Consider the following 15,048-nt stretch of genomic DNA (forward strand, 5'->3'; position numbering starts at 1 on the left):
CAGACAAATTGATATATATATACCTTTACAACAAAATGCATATTTGTTTTTATTTCTTCATTGTAGAAATAATTTTCCCATTTGAATTTGTTATTACTGTAAATAAAATCTTAGATATGATGATTTTGTACCAGTATATACCAGCATTTCTCAAAAAAAACACGAATCATTGATTAGTTATTAAGCATATACTTTCCTGTCGTTATTAGCTGTTCAAGATTCACAGAAATGTTAACCTCGGTGTTGCTATTAATTCTTTCCTGCTGTTGTTTCTATATCACACTTCGTTTTTGTAAGCATTCAGAAAGATGGCTACTGCTGTAAGTAAGTTTAAATAACAAAAAAATTCGGATAGTGTGATTTTTGTATTTTTATAAATGCGAATTTATTATTTTAGATCGATTACAGTATTGCAAGTAAACTTATAATGAATAAAATTTCATAGTTTTAAGAATTGTTTGAAAAAGTAATATCCCATACAATTGTTAGATCAAGGATTCATAATGGAATCGATTCATGTGCTTTCCTTAGTGCTGATTTCTTATTTTATTTACTTTTTTTTTCTGTTGGAACAAATAAGTCTTGATGTCCATTCACCCGATGTGAAGCCGCATGTACTATAAGTTTACAACATTTCATGGATGAGATTCACATAAAAAATTGAAACAGCTATTTAAAGAAAAAAATTTTTTCGACAAAATATGCGAAAATTGATAACCAGAATAGTAAGAGAGAGGAAGGAAAAACCTGACAATTAGCTAAATCATCTTCGTGGAATGAGATTCGAACCGAAATCTAACCAAAGGGGCATCGTCGATACCGACTACGTTACGGAGGCTCCGTTATATTCGGCATACACTGCTTGGAAAGAAGTCAATGGACAGCGTAGTATGAACAAACAGCCATGACGCCCACCTTAATAAGACGTAGGACCTGCTTGCGCTGCGATGACCGCAGCAATTCTAGGAGACATATTTTCCACAAGTGTACGATAGCGATCAACGGGAATTTTCGACCATTCTTCCTGTAGCTATGTAATGAGGTCCTGGACTGTTGTGGGGTAGATGTCCCTTGACCTCAACCTGATGCTCCAGTTCATCCCACGGATGTTCAGTATGGTTGAGATAAGGGCTCTGTGGAGGCCAGTTAAGTGTGGTGACGTTCATATCTACAAACCACGCAGTTACAGCAACAGCCTTATAACACAATGCATTGTCTTGCCGAAAGCGACAATGGTCAGTTCCGTAGAAACGCCACAAAGTAGGAAACATTGTATTGTCCAGAATGTTGAGATACTTCTCGGAGTTCACTGTTCATGGCATCACAAACGCAGGTCCGAGGCCAAACCAGGAAAAATATAGCGTGATTTATAGCTTCATAACATAGCTTTCCAAGCTCCCACTTTCCACGCTGCATGTTGGTTCAGGTAATGTTGGGCTTACATATTGCGGTCATACCATGGAAACCCATGTTGTGAGCCTTAGTTCTGAATATTTTTGTGCAAATTTGTGTTCAGCGATGCCCTGAACTCCGCATTCTTTGGAATGTTATTTATTTATTTATTTAAGTAAGGAATATGAATTTTATGGTGTTTGAGGCCATCACTCTGCTTATTGGAATCTTGAAGTATATTGAAGAAGTTAGGTTTCTTTTGAGCAGGGCTTCGAGTTTTTTATCTAATCCAAAGCTCAACCAGTTTGTCATCTGTCTAATGCTATAGGTTTACAACCTTTCTTCGGTAGTATTGTCATCTTAGAAAGACGCTAATAAAAATTATTATCGATAAAAAATCTTATATAGCCATTTTTTTAAAAAAAGTAATAATGAATTAATAATCTTGTTTTCATTAGTTTTGATATATTACAGCCAGTTTACTATTGTAATTAAAATGAGAAAATTTAATGAATGATTTTAATATAATTAAAATAGATATATAACGAACTTAATATCTGCCTGAAGTTCAATAAAAACATGAAGTTATTTATTATTATTATTATTATTTTGACATGTGCTGTAAAACATTCAGCTAGTTTTGCGATTTTGGTACGCTCTCGCTTATGTAGGACTGTGTTTTAATAACACCTCTAATTCGATGAGGAATAAATTTCTATCTGGAGAGTTCGGATAGATTGAAAGAGTTCATATAGCAGGAATATTTTCACTTGCTTCAATAATGAGGCGTTGGGCTTCGTATCTGTATAAGATCAACATATCCGAGAGATGCCCAATTGGATTGCAATGTGAAGGCTAGAATTGCCAAGGAAGATGACTAGCGCTATTGTTATAGGGATCTGGAGTGATGGAGAAATGCATTATATCTTGGAATAAATGTAAAATTGTTGGATGCACGTGATGTATGAAATATTGTATTAATACATGGCACCGATTTTGATATGTTCACAGATATTTAGTCTATTAACATAATACACTCTGCAACACATATAGGAGAGGCATGGAACCTGTGTGTGTGTGGGGGGGGGGATAACCATACGAAGAGGTTAGGTTTTCGTGTAGTAGCCTCCACGCGTTAGCGCTGTCATCTGTCCAAAATAGTGCAATCATCAATTTATATGATCCTGCTCTTTCTTTTTTTCCTCCCCCCCATAAACCTGAACAATTCGGTTTTGTCGCAGCTGACATTGGAGGTTAGGATTTTGGTCTGAAACGAGCAGTTTACGAACAGAATAACGAATATTAGACCTTTTGATTTCATATTTCCATATGCATCGATCAGTTTCAATCAGTTGCTAGACTGTAGGCGGTTTGACTGTTACGACATATTTAACGTCTGTGGATTCTCTAATATCGCATTTCTCCCACAGTTACTCCTACCTGAAGACTGCAATGTTTTTATCATTCTTTATGCATTTTTGGGGTGGTTGCTCTACAATCCAATGATTTCCATAATTCTTACGATCCCTTCATGGCCCACTCTTGAAGGAACGACAATGTGTCCATTAGTTTTCTTTTTCTTTCCGGGGGGGGGGGGGAGATTCAGATCGGCCAAGAACACGAACATTTTCTAGACTTTTTCGACCAAAGCTGATTTTCGGGTCTGTGACAATTTTCACTTTCCAATCTAGGAGAGTAGAACCTGTTTATGAAAGGTTTTCTCTTCCAAAAACTCAGATTCCTCACTTAAAAGACCGGCTTGGTGTACACATACATATTGCAGATATCATATACTCGGTAGCAGTCTCAGAATTAATTCTAAACAGCCCGGACCATACAATTCTTTCTGTGGTTTCCTGCCTGTTAGCCATTTACAATATAAGACCTTTCTGTAAGTCATTGGCATCATATATTTTGTCCATTATGCGGGCAGCGCCTCCATATCGTAATCGGAGAGAAACTCGGGTCCCATCAAGCTTACAGATTAAATTCAGTTATGTATGACACACTCGCCACCATACTCTTAAACAGAATTGGAGATTAAAGATTAGTTAAACAGGTGTTTGATACAAAAATCATAATTGAAAAAAACCCGTAAGACTGAAATACAGGTGCAGTTAGGGTGCTTTATCCTAATATCTAGCATATTCCTTGAGAATTTACACTAGAAAGTTATATATATTAGATAAAAATACTCAAACGAATTATTAGAATTGCAAAATGAATTTTTTCCCCCAGCAAATCATTCGTGTTGCGGCGCATATTTGTTTCAATAATATAATGCTGCCGTTGGTAATCAAAATATAAACAAAATTTATATTCAAAAGGAAATCTATTTAAAATTTTCTCTCTCTCTCATTCTAAACACTGTATTTCAAGGACACACCTTATATGGCTGGTTACTGGTTACAGCAGTAAACAGCAATTACATGAGATGCGATTTCTATTATTGTGAGGAGACGATTTAAAGATGCCTTACCATTTCCACATTTCAAAATTGACTAGTAGAATGAGTATATTTTATTCAGTATAGCTCCTAATCATGAATATTCATTTAACAGAGTGAGTCTGAGTACAATAGTGCTATAACACTTCCGGTATCATTCGGGTTCATTAATATCTTCACTTAGTTTGAAATATCGTAATTTCGATTTGATTTTAAATAAACATAAAATCCCAGAATAAACCATAAGTAGGAGACAACTTCAACCCTATTACGATGTCACCTTGTGGAAATTAAAAATAGATCGGCCTCCAAACATATCCTGACCTCATTTTAGCTACGTCAGTCTATTAGATTACGTGTCTTTCATATTCATTTTTATCAGCGTTATGGCTGTCTGGTTATGCCTAGATAACCTTAGACACACAATGGAACCATTTGAAAAATAAACCTGTTTCCATAGAAACCATTTGCGCCTGAATAATTCACAAAATGTATGTGATTCACTCAGAAATCAGCAGATATAGTAAACTGTATTCAGATCTTTCGATGATGATGAGAGGTACCCCTTTCCACATTCACATAACTTATTTTACATTCTCCGCCAGAAGATAACTTTTTTATTTTTTAATTGCGTATTTGGACATTTCCATTTACCTGATAATTCAATAAAGCAGAGGCTCCCAAGCTTTTTTTTTTTTTTTTTCATTTGAGGAGACGAATTAAATGTAGCTGTAATAAGCAAGTGCAATGGTGCGTCGTGTCTATACTGCCAACTAACAATGCTCATTATACTTTAATAAAATAGACTGTAGTAAAATTAACTTTGTGGTATTTGTTTTAATGAAATGAAAGTGTTAGAATGGAAGTTTTTATTATCTGTTCAATATGAAAGTATACATACTTCACACATTTCTAGTTAAAATTAAATGCAAGTCATTTTTACAGGAAAAGAAAATGTTTTGAAAGTCCTTGTATTTAGCTAATAGCAATGGGTTCGAGCCCAGCTGATTTGCTACAGCACACTTTGGGTGGCATCTAAGTGTGGTGTTATTCTTTATGTAGTTGGTGTTGAACTTGATTTCCCGACACCCCCCTTTACTTCAAGTGCGACATATCGGGAGCTGCAGGCTTAAATTTCGGAATTACTGTAGTCAGCATACAGAATCTCTTTTATATAATAATAATATTTCCAAGAAAGTTTTACATGAAACGCACTTTTTTAAATGCCTTGCATTTCGCTGTTAATCATTGGGCTTGATGAACACGCCCAGTATGCCCTCTAGTAGTAATTATGTTTTGTTCTTCTGCAGGTAATCGTTCATTACAAAGTTTCTTAAATTGAGTGAACTGCTTTATTGTGAAGGTTTTCGATTTTTCCAAGCTATGTTGCAAGCACTAAATTTTAAAAGTATCGCAATGGTTAAGAAATGCAGCAAATGTAAATAGTGTAAAACACTATGCAATCAAATACCGTGAGGGTACTGAGTGACTCTGTCAACGTGCTGATTTTCTTAGTAACAATAAAAGAATAATTATTTATAGATTTTATATACATTCATTTGGAGAAAGAAGTCCTTCCATATGCATAAAGACAAAAAGCATGCTTCGCTATCACTAGGTCGACCAGATTGAAGTCGAATCTAATTGCTGACCACCATGCTTACAGGGCAGCACACATGCGAGGATTGGAAATTTATTAGTATAAATTCGAATGGAGTTTGTTTATCTCTTAAGCAGTTCGTAAAGTGTTTGTTTCGTTAATCGCGGTATCGTGTAGGATCCGTGGAATTTTTTCCGCACTGCATACTTCACGTCAGCATGACAACAGCTATTTTGCGTCTAGTGAAGTGCTTCCTGCACCTGCATTGCTGCCACGTGTGTATTTGATGAAGAAACCTAACGTACAGGTACTATTCACTAGCTGGAGGGGGGGGGGATTAAGTAAAAAAAGCCAGACTCCGTGACGCCAAACAACTCTTGAAATAGCAAAACGAAAGAAACAAATATACATATAACTTTTCAGTATTTTTCTTGTCATGTTAATGACAACTTATTCTTGTCATGCTGATGACAACTAAAAGGAAACTAATTCTGAATAAAAATAAATAAATAATAGTTCTAGTGAGTTAACGTGGACTGTAATTTTTTAAATAGTTCGAGCTTATTTTCATTTTTCGATCTTTCTTTCGCATAACATCTTTTGAAATTACTCAGCTGATCAAGATGGCATATCGGGATCTCAGAGGAGCATGTATAGTTCGGAAGTAACAACATAAAACATGCGCGTTGATTTTCTGAAAGCAACATGCATGCTGCACACCTACTCAAAATCCAAAACACTTGTGACAAGCAAGCAGCTTCAATACTTGTTGATAACATTTAGACAGTTTTTCGAGTGGTAGACGTAGTGATCCCAGTGTCGACCAGGTTGAGATCGCTACCCTGGTTATTTGAGTCATGAAAAAAGTATCATGTTTGGTTTCAAGAGCGGGGTTTACAGATTTCTAATCCTTATCTCGCACACAGTACTAGTGTATGATAGGTTTTCAGCTTTCGTGAATGATGGGACCTACAAATGAAATGCACTAATATATGCTTGATATATGTAATTTTTTTCATTTATTTTGAAATTTAAATAAAGGTATTTGGGAAAACAGGTTTGAAGGTAACGTGAGATGTTTATTTAAATGGAGATTATGGGTGAAAAAATTGAGAAACTTTGTTATAAATATGCCTCAGTGGCTTTGAGCATTTATTTTCTGGAGTATGATTTCATCATAGTCTAAAAGCATTTTATTTTCAGTTGTATTACTGAACGAAATTCTTTACAAGATATTTTATTTCATTTATGACAACTGTAAACAGCAGTCTGGGCAGTACTATCCCATTACTAATAATTTAGTCGACAAACACCCACATTCCAAAGTTGTACTGTTAAGCTAAGCATGATTGGTATTTAAGTGTGACGTCATTTTAGCTAATAGTCACAATTATTAATAATTAGGTGATTTATTTTTAACCTACTCGTTCTAGACAATGAAATAATAATAATAAACTTGCTTCGAATTTCTTCTTTTGAATTCTTAACAAGTTCCACTTTATGAATCTTAACTCTATGTAACGTTTCAAAGAGTGAAGCAGACATATTTCTCAACTTGGCTTTTATTTTTCTTGAGTCTGGGTAAATATTAAAAGAAGACCTCACCGCGATAATAGGGCGAGTGTGCTTGACGGTTGACCTGCTTAGAGTTCATAGCACGTAGCCGACTTCCGGGAATCAATTAAAGACATCAACTTTTGCAATCAAGGTAGTTCATTGTTTTTAGTTTTCAGACGCTATATTCATACATGTTTAATATATATATATATATATGAAATTCCAATTTGATATTCAGATGTAATACTTCGCAGAAACTTGATGTTGATACTAATTTTCTTGGAAAAGAACTTGTTCAGTGGAACGTTCATTGTATGTAGATCAGTGACATATCGATTTTTTTTAAATTAAATATTAATAATTATTGTAAATGTATAGTTCAACCTTGTCCGGACTAGCCTACTTCTGATTTCTTAGCGCATGGAGGGGATATATTACCTAACTCTTTCAGTAAAGTAGTCTTGTTAACAGTGCAAACATCTTTGGTTATTAGCTTCTCTTCGGTAGGACGCATAGAGGGAAGTATATTCTGTTCTTTCGAAATACGTATATAAACATGGGCGTAAGCTGCTAGTACATAAAAAAAAAATCGAAAACATCTTCACCTTTGCTTAATAAAGTATACTTCGAAGAAAATGTAAGACCTGATTAAGTGCCCTGAGGCCCTTTCACTTCTCCATCTCATATGTAGATAGGTGGTTCTGCGAAAATACATCGAAAGTTTATCGAATTGCAATTCTCCAAAAGACCATTCACCGATTAACAGTTTAGTAATTAATCATTCACCGAAAAACAATTAATTGTAAAAAAAAATATTTATCCACCAAAGAGTGCAGGCGAAATTCTTGAACACCAACTTTTGGACATTGGTAGATATCTGATCTTCACACTTGTCGTCACCGGTAGTTGCATTTACAAGACTAATTTGAAGACTTCAGGTGCGAGAATACCAATGGTAACTGCCACCAACCGCGTATATTCCTTTTCTGTAACCGGCATATTATTATCTAAAATAGTGTGAAGTTCTACGGTAAAATTTCTTCTAAGTTGTGGAATTAAAAACTCGAGTTTCTGGAAGTAAAAAAAAAAAAAAAAAATGACGTGCTTGATTGTGGTAAAGATGAATTCGTGATTTGTGAACTTAATTTTTCTAAAGATGAATGATGAAAAGGAATTCGATGAATTCCTTTTCATAATTCATCGAAACAGTCATTTCCTTGCGAAATAGCATTTTAGCGTTTTTGTTATAATTCCTAACATCACCTAATATGCAAACAGTATAAGTTGGTGGTTATCAAGGTTTTTAGTAATTATTTTGTGTACTTTAGAATAGTATTCTATAACGTGTACGTAGAATGTCAATAGAGGTTGGTGAGAGCAGTAATATTTTTTGCTACAATTAGTTTTAGGATATCTCAAAATCTTGCATTCACAGTTTAGATTTTATCTTTAGCTTAAAAAATGAAATTACATTTTTTTATGCTTACAATTACAGTAATGTCTTATTTTCAGCAGTTAATTGAATTGGAAGCCTTCCTGTTGATATTTGTTTTTTCCCGGATGAAAGAGCCTCCCTTACTATTTTATTTGTTTATCTCTAAAGACGGATTAGGACCTGAAATAAGTGCTGCCCATAGGAACTTATGAATGCAAACAATGAACATTTACGCTCTATTATATATTAAAATATGCATTATGTATTTATTGTAACTCATTACATGCCTGCGCTTTTAGTTGACAAAATTATTAATTCTGAATAATCCAGAGAACTTGCCAAATTATTATTTTTTTTTTCACTTGTTAGCAGCAAAGAATCTAATTTTTGTGCATTTTGATCATTGTTTGCTTTTTATTTTTCTTTCTTTTGTTTAGTTTTTTTCTTGTATTGAGTATTGTTTCATGTCTTCCATTCATAATATAAACATCTGAATCATCAATCAAGATTTTCATGAAATGCCTTTGAATTCATTTTTCAACGATTTGCTGTTTTTCGATAAATTGTGGATTTTGGATTAATTGCCTGATGAACTGCTTTTCTAATTAATTTTTGTTCGAAATAGTTTTTCCGTGAATTATTTTTGATTAATTGTTTTTGGAGCATGTTCTGTACACCAAATGTGAAAAACAAAATTTGAGAATGTTGGGGGGGGGGGAGTAATCACTTCTAGATCTACGAAGCTGTTATATGAATATTTCAACAAATATTCCGCAAGGGAACGAGGATGGAAAGTGATAGTAAAATTTATAGGATTTATATTTAAAAAAAAGATGACGAAATAACATTAGCAATTTACACCTAGCAACATCTTCTTTCTCCCTTTGGAACGGAGAACAACATGCGTTTATGGAAATATGAAAATAAGAAAACGCATTCCCTAAAAGTGAAGCGTTCTCATATGAAGTAAGATCTCATGTTGCAATCAGTAGAATAGTGCCATATTCAAAAGAGTTTTTCTTCCCCCCCTTAAAGAAAATATTATAAAGGCATCTCAATCATGCCTTTCCAGAACTTTGGAATAGGAAATGAAATACAGGTTTAGAAGTTATTGGAGTATAAATTAGCTCGACAAAAACACGAGACATATTTCGAAATCTCAGGATTGCATATATTTTATTTCAAGAAACTTCTCTTTAGAGATAGAATTATCCGACTGTCCTTCAACAATATGCGCAAGAAACTCTTCAGAAATAAATCCCATCTTTCCCTGCAGTTTGAGTTGTTATGACTGAAATTAGCAAAGTAACGTAGAGCTGAATCAAAGATCATATTTACTAAGGAACACTTTTGAAACAATAAGGAATTCTTGAAATATGCAAGAAAGAAATTCACATGATAAATAAAACGATTTGTGACATCTGATACTTGAGTATAACCTGTGTATCTTGTTTTCACAATATATTTACTAATTTTTAGAAAATAAGAACTAAAGGAATTAAAAAAAATTAAATTAGCGTTTGGAGTGTGAGATATATTAGAGAGGAGAGGAGGGGAATTGCTTGGAATATGAGTTCGCAACGTGGTGAGTGGAAATTGGTCGCTATTATATTGATAATGAGATCGTTTTCATCTCGAAATAGTAAATTGATATTATTTAAATCTCCCGCTTCAGAAGAAACAATATTTATAGAACCGTTATACAAGCTTAATCGAAGTCTAAACATATTTTAGGTCACGATTTTGAACTGTATTAAGCATCGATAAAGTTAGATAATGTGACAGAAATTTGCCATGTTACTGGTTGGTTTCGAAAACAATTAGGCAATACATCACTTTGACAAAATGCATCAAGGAAATTTAAGGGGAGAACATGTGGGGGATATCTAGATAACCCCACATGTTCTTCCCTTGTAACTTTACATATCACTTCATTACATATTACATAATCACATATTACATATATTACATATCACTTGTAACCTTACATATAACCTTGTAACCCAACTAGTAACCTTCCATATCACTTCATAATGAGATGTAAAACATATATACCTATTCACAAAAAATAAAAAATAAAAAACACCATCTTCAGCAGCAATTTAAAAAATATAATATTCAAGTAACTATACTCGCTAAATTACAGCTTTTTCACGGTATCAATTTAATTTTTATTACCTGCTGCACTAAAATATGAGAATATTTCAGAAAAAAAAAGAATGTAAGAAGCACTTTAATGTGAATGACTTGATTCTTATATAAGGTTAGTTAGAGTATGATGTACAACGTATGATATATATCTGTCCCTATGAACCTCACGGTTCATACGGACAGATACGGCGCCGTCTTATGAAACCAATATAAAGCTAGGAAGAATTTGTTGTCATGTATTTTTGCCTGTAAATTGCGTGTGTTCTCCTGGCCGCGTACGAAAAATCCGAATTTCCTGGAGGAAAACCTTTTCCACCACCTTATGAGACAGTTGAAACGCTATGATAACGGTTCTTCGCGTACTAACGGGATTCGACTCTAGGTCTTTCCAAGCAAAGGGCATCGGCGAAACCGACTGAGCTACAAAGGCTCTCGATATAAGGCTCATGTATAAGATAAATTGACTTATGGTCACATGATCACAAGATGAACGTTCATGTATTTATCTCACCAAGGCATCTGTCTATTGAAGTATGAAGGAAATCGGTGCCAAGTCAGGAAATGACAGCGTGCTGCACATCGCAATCAGTTACAAAGTATTTATCTATCCGGTGTCCTTCAACGGTCGAAAGACCTGAAAATTACTTGATTCTTCTTCGTCTATGACCTCTTGTGCTTTTAAGCGTCGAGATTTTGCCAAAGAGATTTCTATGCCGTCTATCCAAGGCTTGTTCTTTTGCTTTCCAGTTAATTCCCTTCTTTTCCAATTTTTCTTTAATTTCCTTTTGCCAACCTTTCCTGGGCCTGCTTATGTTTCTTTTTCCTATTTTCTAGCTTTTTCATATACAATTTTTGCTATTCTTCCTTCTTCCATTCGATTAAGATGTCTAAATTTTGCGCCACTTTCCTAAGATATTTCATTTCAATTGTTTGAAGTTTTTTGTGTTTCCTGTTGTTAAACACCAAGACTCGCAAATGCATGTTAATGTTGGTACAAACACTGAACGGTACACTGCCATTTTGGTATTCTGGATGACTTCTTTCTTATCTAGGAGTGGGCCTTTCATTGCACAGAATAGCTTTGTTCCCCGAGTTATCCTGTTGTTAATTTCTGTGTCTAGTCTACACTCTTCTTGTATATATGATTCCAAGTATTTAAAGGAGTGAACTTGTTCCAGTTGATGGTTCTTTATTTTTATTATGTGTTTTGGTTGGTTTCTAGATATGATCATTGTTTTAGTTTTATTTATATTTATGATCATATTCCTTTTCTTTGTTTCTTCATACCAAATGTTAATATTGTACTGCAAATCTTCAGCTGTATTTTCTAGAATCACTACATCATCATCTGCAAAAGCCATGTGTGAAATTCTGGTTTCTTTTAGTTTCCTGTATCCTAGGTGTATCTAGCTGTATCCTTTTTTTGTTTTTGTTTGGCATGCCTTTAAAATTTCATCCATTACTGTAATGAAAAGAAGACGGCTGAGGATACAGCCTTGCCTAATTCCTACATTTGTTTCAAATTCTTTTGATCTATTATTACAGGTTCTTACATAATTTCTATTACTTTTGTAGAGGCTTTGTATGGCTGCTATTAAGTTATCTTGTATCTTGTTTTTCTTTAATGTTTGCAATATTAAGTGTCTGGGAACTCGGTCAAAGGCATTTTCGAAATCTATAAAACATGCATGCAGTTCTTTTCCATATTCCATTTTCTCTGATATTTGTATAAGCTGAAGATAAGATCCTGTGTGCTTCTATTTTTTCGAACGCCATATTGCATTTCGTCCAGTGTATCTTCTATGTGGTTCCTGAGCCTCTCTTCTAAAATACGTGCATACAACTTTCCTGAAACGCTTTTCACATTTACAGTTATCTCCTTTCTTAAATATGGGGATTATTATTGCTACTTTCCAGTCTTTGGGAATAATTTTCTTTTACCATACGACATTGAATAGGTGTAAAAGAAATGAGAAATGTTATGGTTTTCATTCCTAAATCTTTACCATTTCTGGTGTTATTTGGTCATGGCCTGCTGATTTGCTCAATTTTATTTTATTTACTGCTGCTAGCAGTTCATTTGCATGAATTTCCTCACTTTGATCTTCTATTTTGCTTGTATGCCTTGCTCTCAGGGTTCTATTTTTTCCGTGTCCTGCATCTTCCAATAATTCTTGGAAGTACTGCTTCCACCTTTCCATGATGTCTTCGGAATTTTTGAGTAACTTTCCATCCTTATTTTTGATAAACTTTATGGGACAGTCTTTCTCTGACCTCATTCTTCTTAAAAGGTTATCGAAGAGTTTTTGGTTTCCTTTAAAATATTGTTCTAAAGTATTCCCGAAGTCTTCCCAGCATTTTCTTATCTCTTCTTTCATTAAGGTTTTAACTTTATTTCTTTGGTTGTTATATAGTTCTCTATCAACCTGCAGCTTTGATGTTATATATCTCTTTCACAATTGCTTTTTCTTTTTAATTTATTTTTTTAGTTCTTCGGTCCACCAGGGTGTTTTATGTTTCTCCTGTTTATTATTTAGTGATACACCACAAATTTCTTTGCTTGTTTCTAGAAGAAATGTTTTGAACCTAACATAGGCTTTCTACATCTTGGTCTTCATATATCTCTTTTTCTACTTCTTTCATCTTCTCTTCTATTTTACTTTTATACTCAATGGCTGTTTCTTCTTTCTTTAGATTGTAGTTCTTTATCTTAACATTTATTCCCTTGCTACTTTTTCTACATTTTTCAACTTTTATTTTATGGATCGTTTCTAATACTAATAAGTAGTGGTCACTGCCTATTTCAGGACCTCTATAGACTCTTGCGTTTTTTTGTATACTTCGAGTACAATCTGCTTATGATGGCGTAGTCAATTATAGATTTTTCATTTCTATTGGTCTCTTCCCTGGTAAACTTATGGATTTCTTTATGCTTGAACATAGTATTCGCTATTACTAAATTATTTATAAGGCAAAGATTTATTATTCTTTCTCCATTATTATTCAAATATCATTATCGTCAAATGGTGTGGAAACTCTATACACAAATTGAGTCATCTTGCACAAAACAGAATGCAATGGAAGAATCATATTAAGATGGCAGCAGACACCTACGGGCATTGGACCCATGGTTGTTGATGATGATGATTCCGGGTTATTTCTTCTTGTGATCCCAATACTTTGTTTGGTCTACTTGATTCCCTACTCGGCCATTAAGGTCTCCTAGTAGTATAATATGCCCTTGAACTTTTTCAGTTGTTTTTTGTAAGAGTTCGAAGAATACATCTTTAATTTCTTTATTAGCATTATCATTTGGGCCATATGCAACAATTACAGTGAATACTTAGTTATCTGATTTAAAATCTATAGTGATTGTCAACGACCTTTCATTTATTAGTTGCCATTTAGTAATATATTCCTTGAGATCTGGTTTAATTATGCATGCTACCCCTTGTTTACCCCTGAATAGAAGAGTATGTATCCATCTTTCATTTTCTGGCAACCTTGACCTTTATTTTTTGTTTCTGTGACTGCTAGTAGATCCAATCTCAATTTTTAAAATTCATCTATTAATTCGTTTTCTTTTCCAGGAACATGGAACATTAAACTTTTAATGTTCCGTGTTCCATATCTCATGTACCTTTTTCCTCGCTTTGTCGTTAATCATTTAGGCAGTTCGATTATTTCTTTTAATGAGTGAAATTTTAAGGTGTGCAGGGGATTAGCCTTCAGCACCCGAGTCTGGTGGTGGGGCTGCCACCTTCGAGGCCCCCAGACCGGCCTATAAGAGAAGTGCTATCCTGTTGGTCCGCGGGAGGTATTTTATTTCCCTCCTACCCTTCATAGTAAACTATGACGAGCATTTCCCGATCCGCCACCAGGGGGACGCGCCCGATGGGGTTACAGGTGTCCCCGCACGGGAATTACTTGATTCAAGTTCAAAAAATGTGCAGTGAAGAGCCAGTTTTGTCAAACGCATGTGAGCTGCTTTTGGCATCTATCACGTAGACATATTTCTGTAGTCATAATAGTTATGAACAAGCTGTGCACACTATCCAGTGAATATATTTAGCTCTTGGCCAGGACCTAGTCTAATGTATATTTCTCTGATTAAGACACCTATGGACCGAACATTCTCTTCCGTGGTGAACGTGTATGGTTACCCGGATCGCTGCTTGTCTTGGACGTCTATCTTGGATGTCGTTTACTAAAGACATTACACGAGATCTAAAACCTGTTTCCGTGACATAACGTTTGTTCTGTACACTTATATCGGTTGACGAAGAATTTCTGCCTGTGCATTGCTCCTAACATTAGATCGTCTCTAGGTATGACCGCACCATCAGCTGCATGATGGCAGGACGACACCCACGTGATGCAGTCTTATGCCCCCCCCCCCCCCCCCCCAAGAAAACGATGCGTTTTCACGTGTCATATGTTGCCTTATTTTTGGAAACGCTGCTTGAT

At 34.7% G+C, this 15,048-nt stretch overlaps 1 protein-coding gene across 1 annotated transcript in view; it reads left to right on the forward strand.

Annotated features, from left to right (window-relative positions):
• Nucleotides 1-230: 230 nt before the first annotated feature.
• LOC150104801 (sodium- and chloride-dependent glycine transporter 1-like) overlaps nt 231-15,048 on the forward strand; it is a 211,450-nt gene continuing 196,632 nt past the window's right edge. The window contains exon 1 of the mRNA XM_090395361.1: nt 231-320. Coding sequence (XP_090251487.1) covers nt 309-320 — 12 coding nt within the window. The 5' untranslated portion in view covers nt 231-308. The remainder of the gene's footprint in view (nt 321-15,048) is intronic.

This window comes from Typopeltis vanoorti, chromosome 7 (assembly GCF_054136105.1).
Source record: "Typopeltis vanoorti isolate ZY-2024b chromosome 7, IOZ_Tvanoo_1.0, whole genome shotgun sequence".
In the NCBI taxonomy this organism is placed as follows: Eukaryota; Metazoa; Arthropoda; class Arachnida; order Uropygi; family Thelyphonidae; genus Typopeltis; species Typopeltis vanoorti.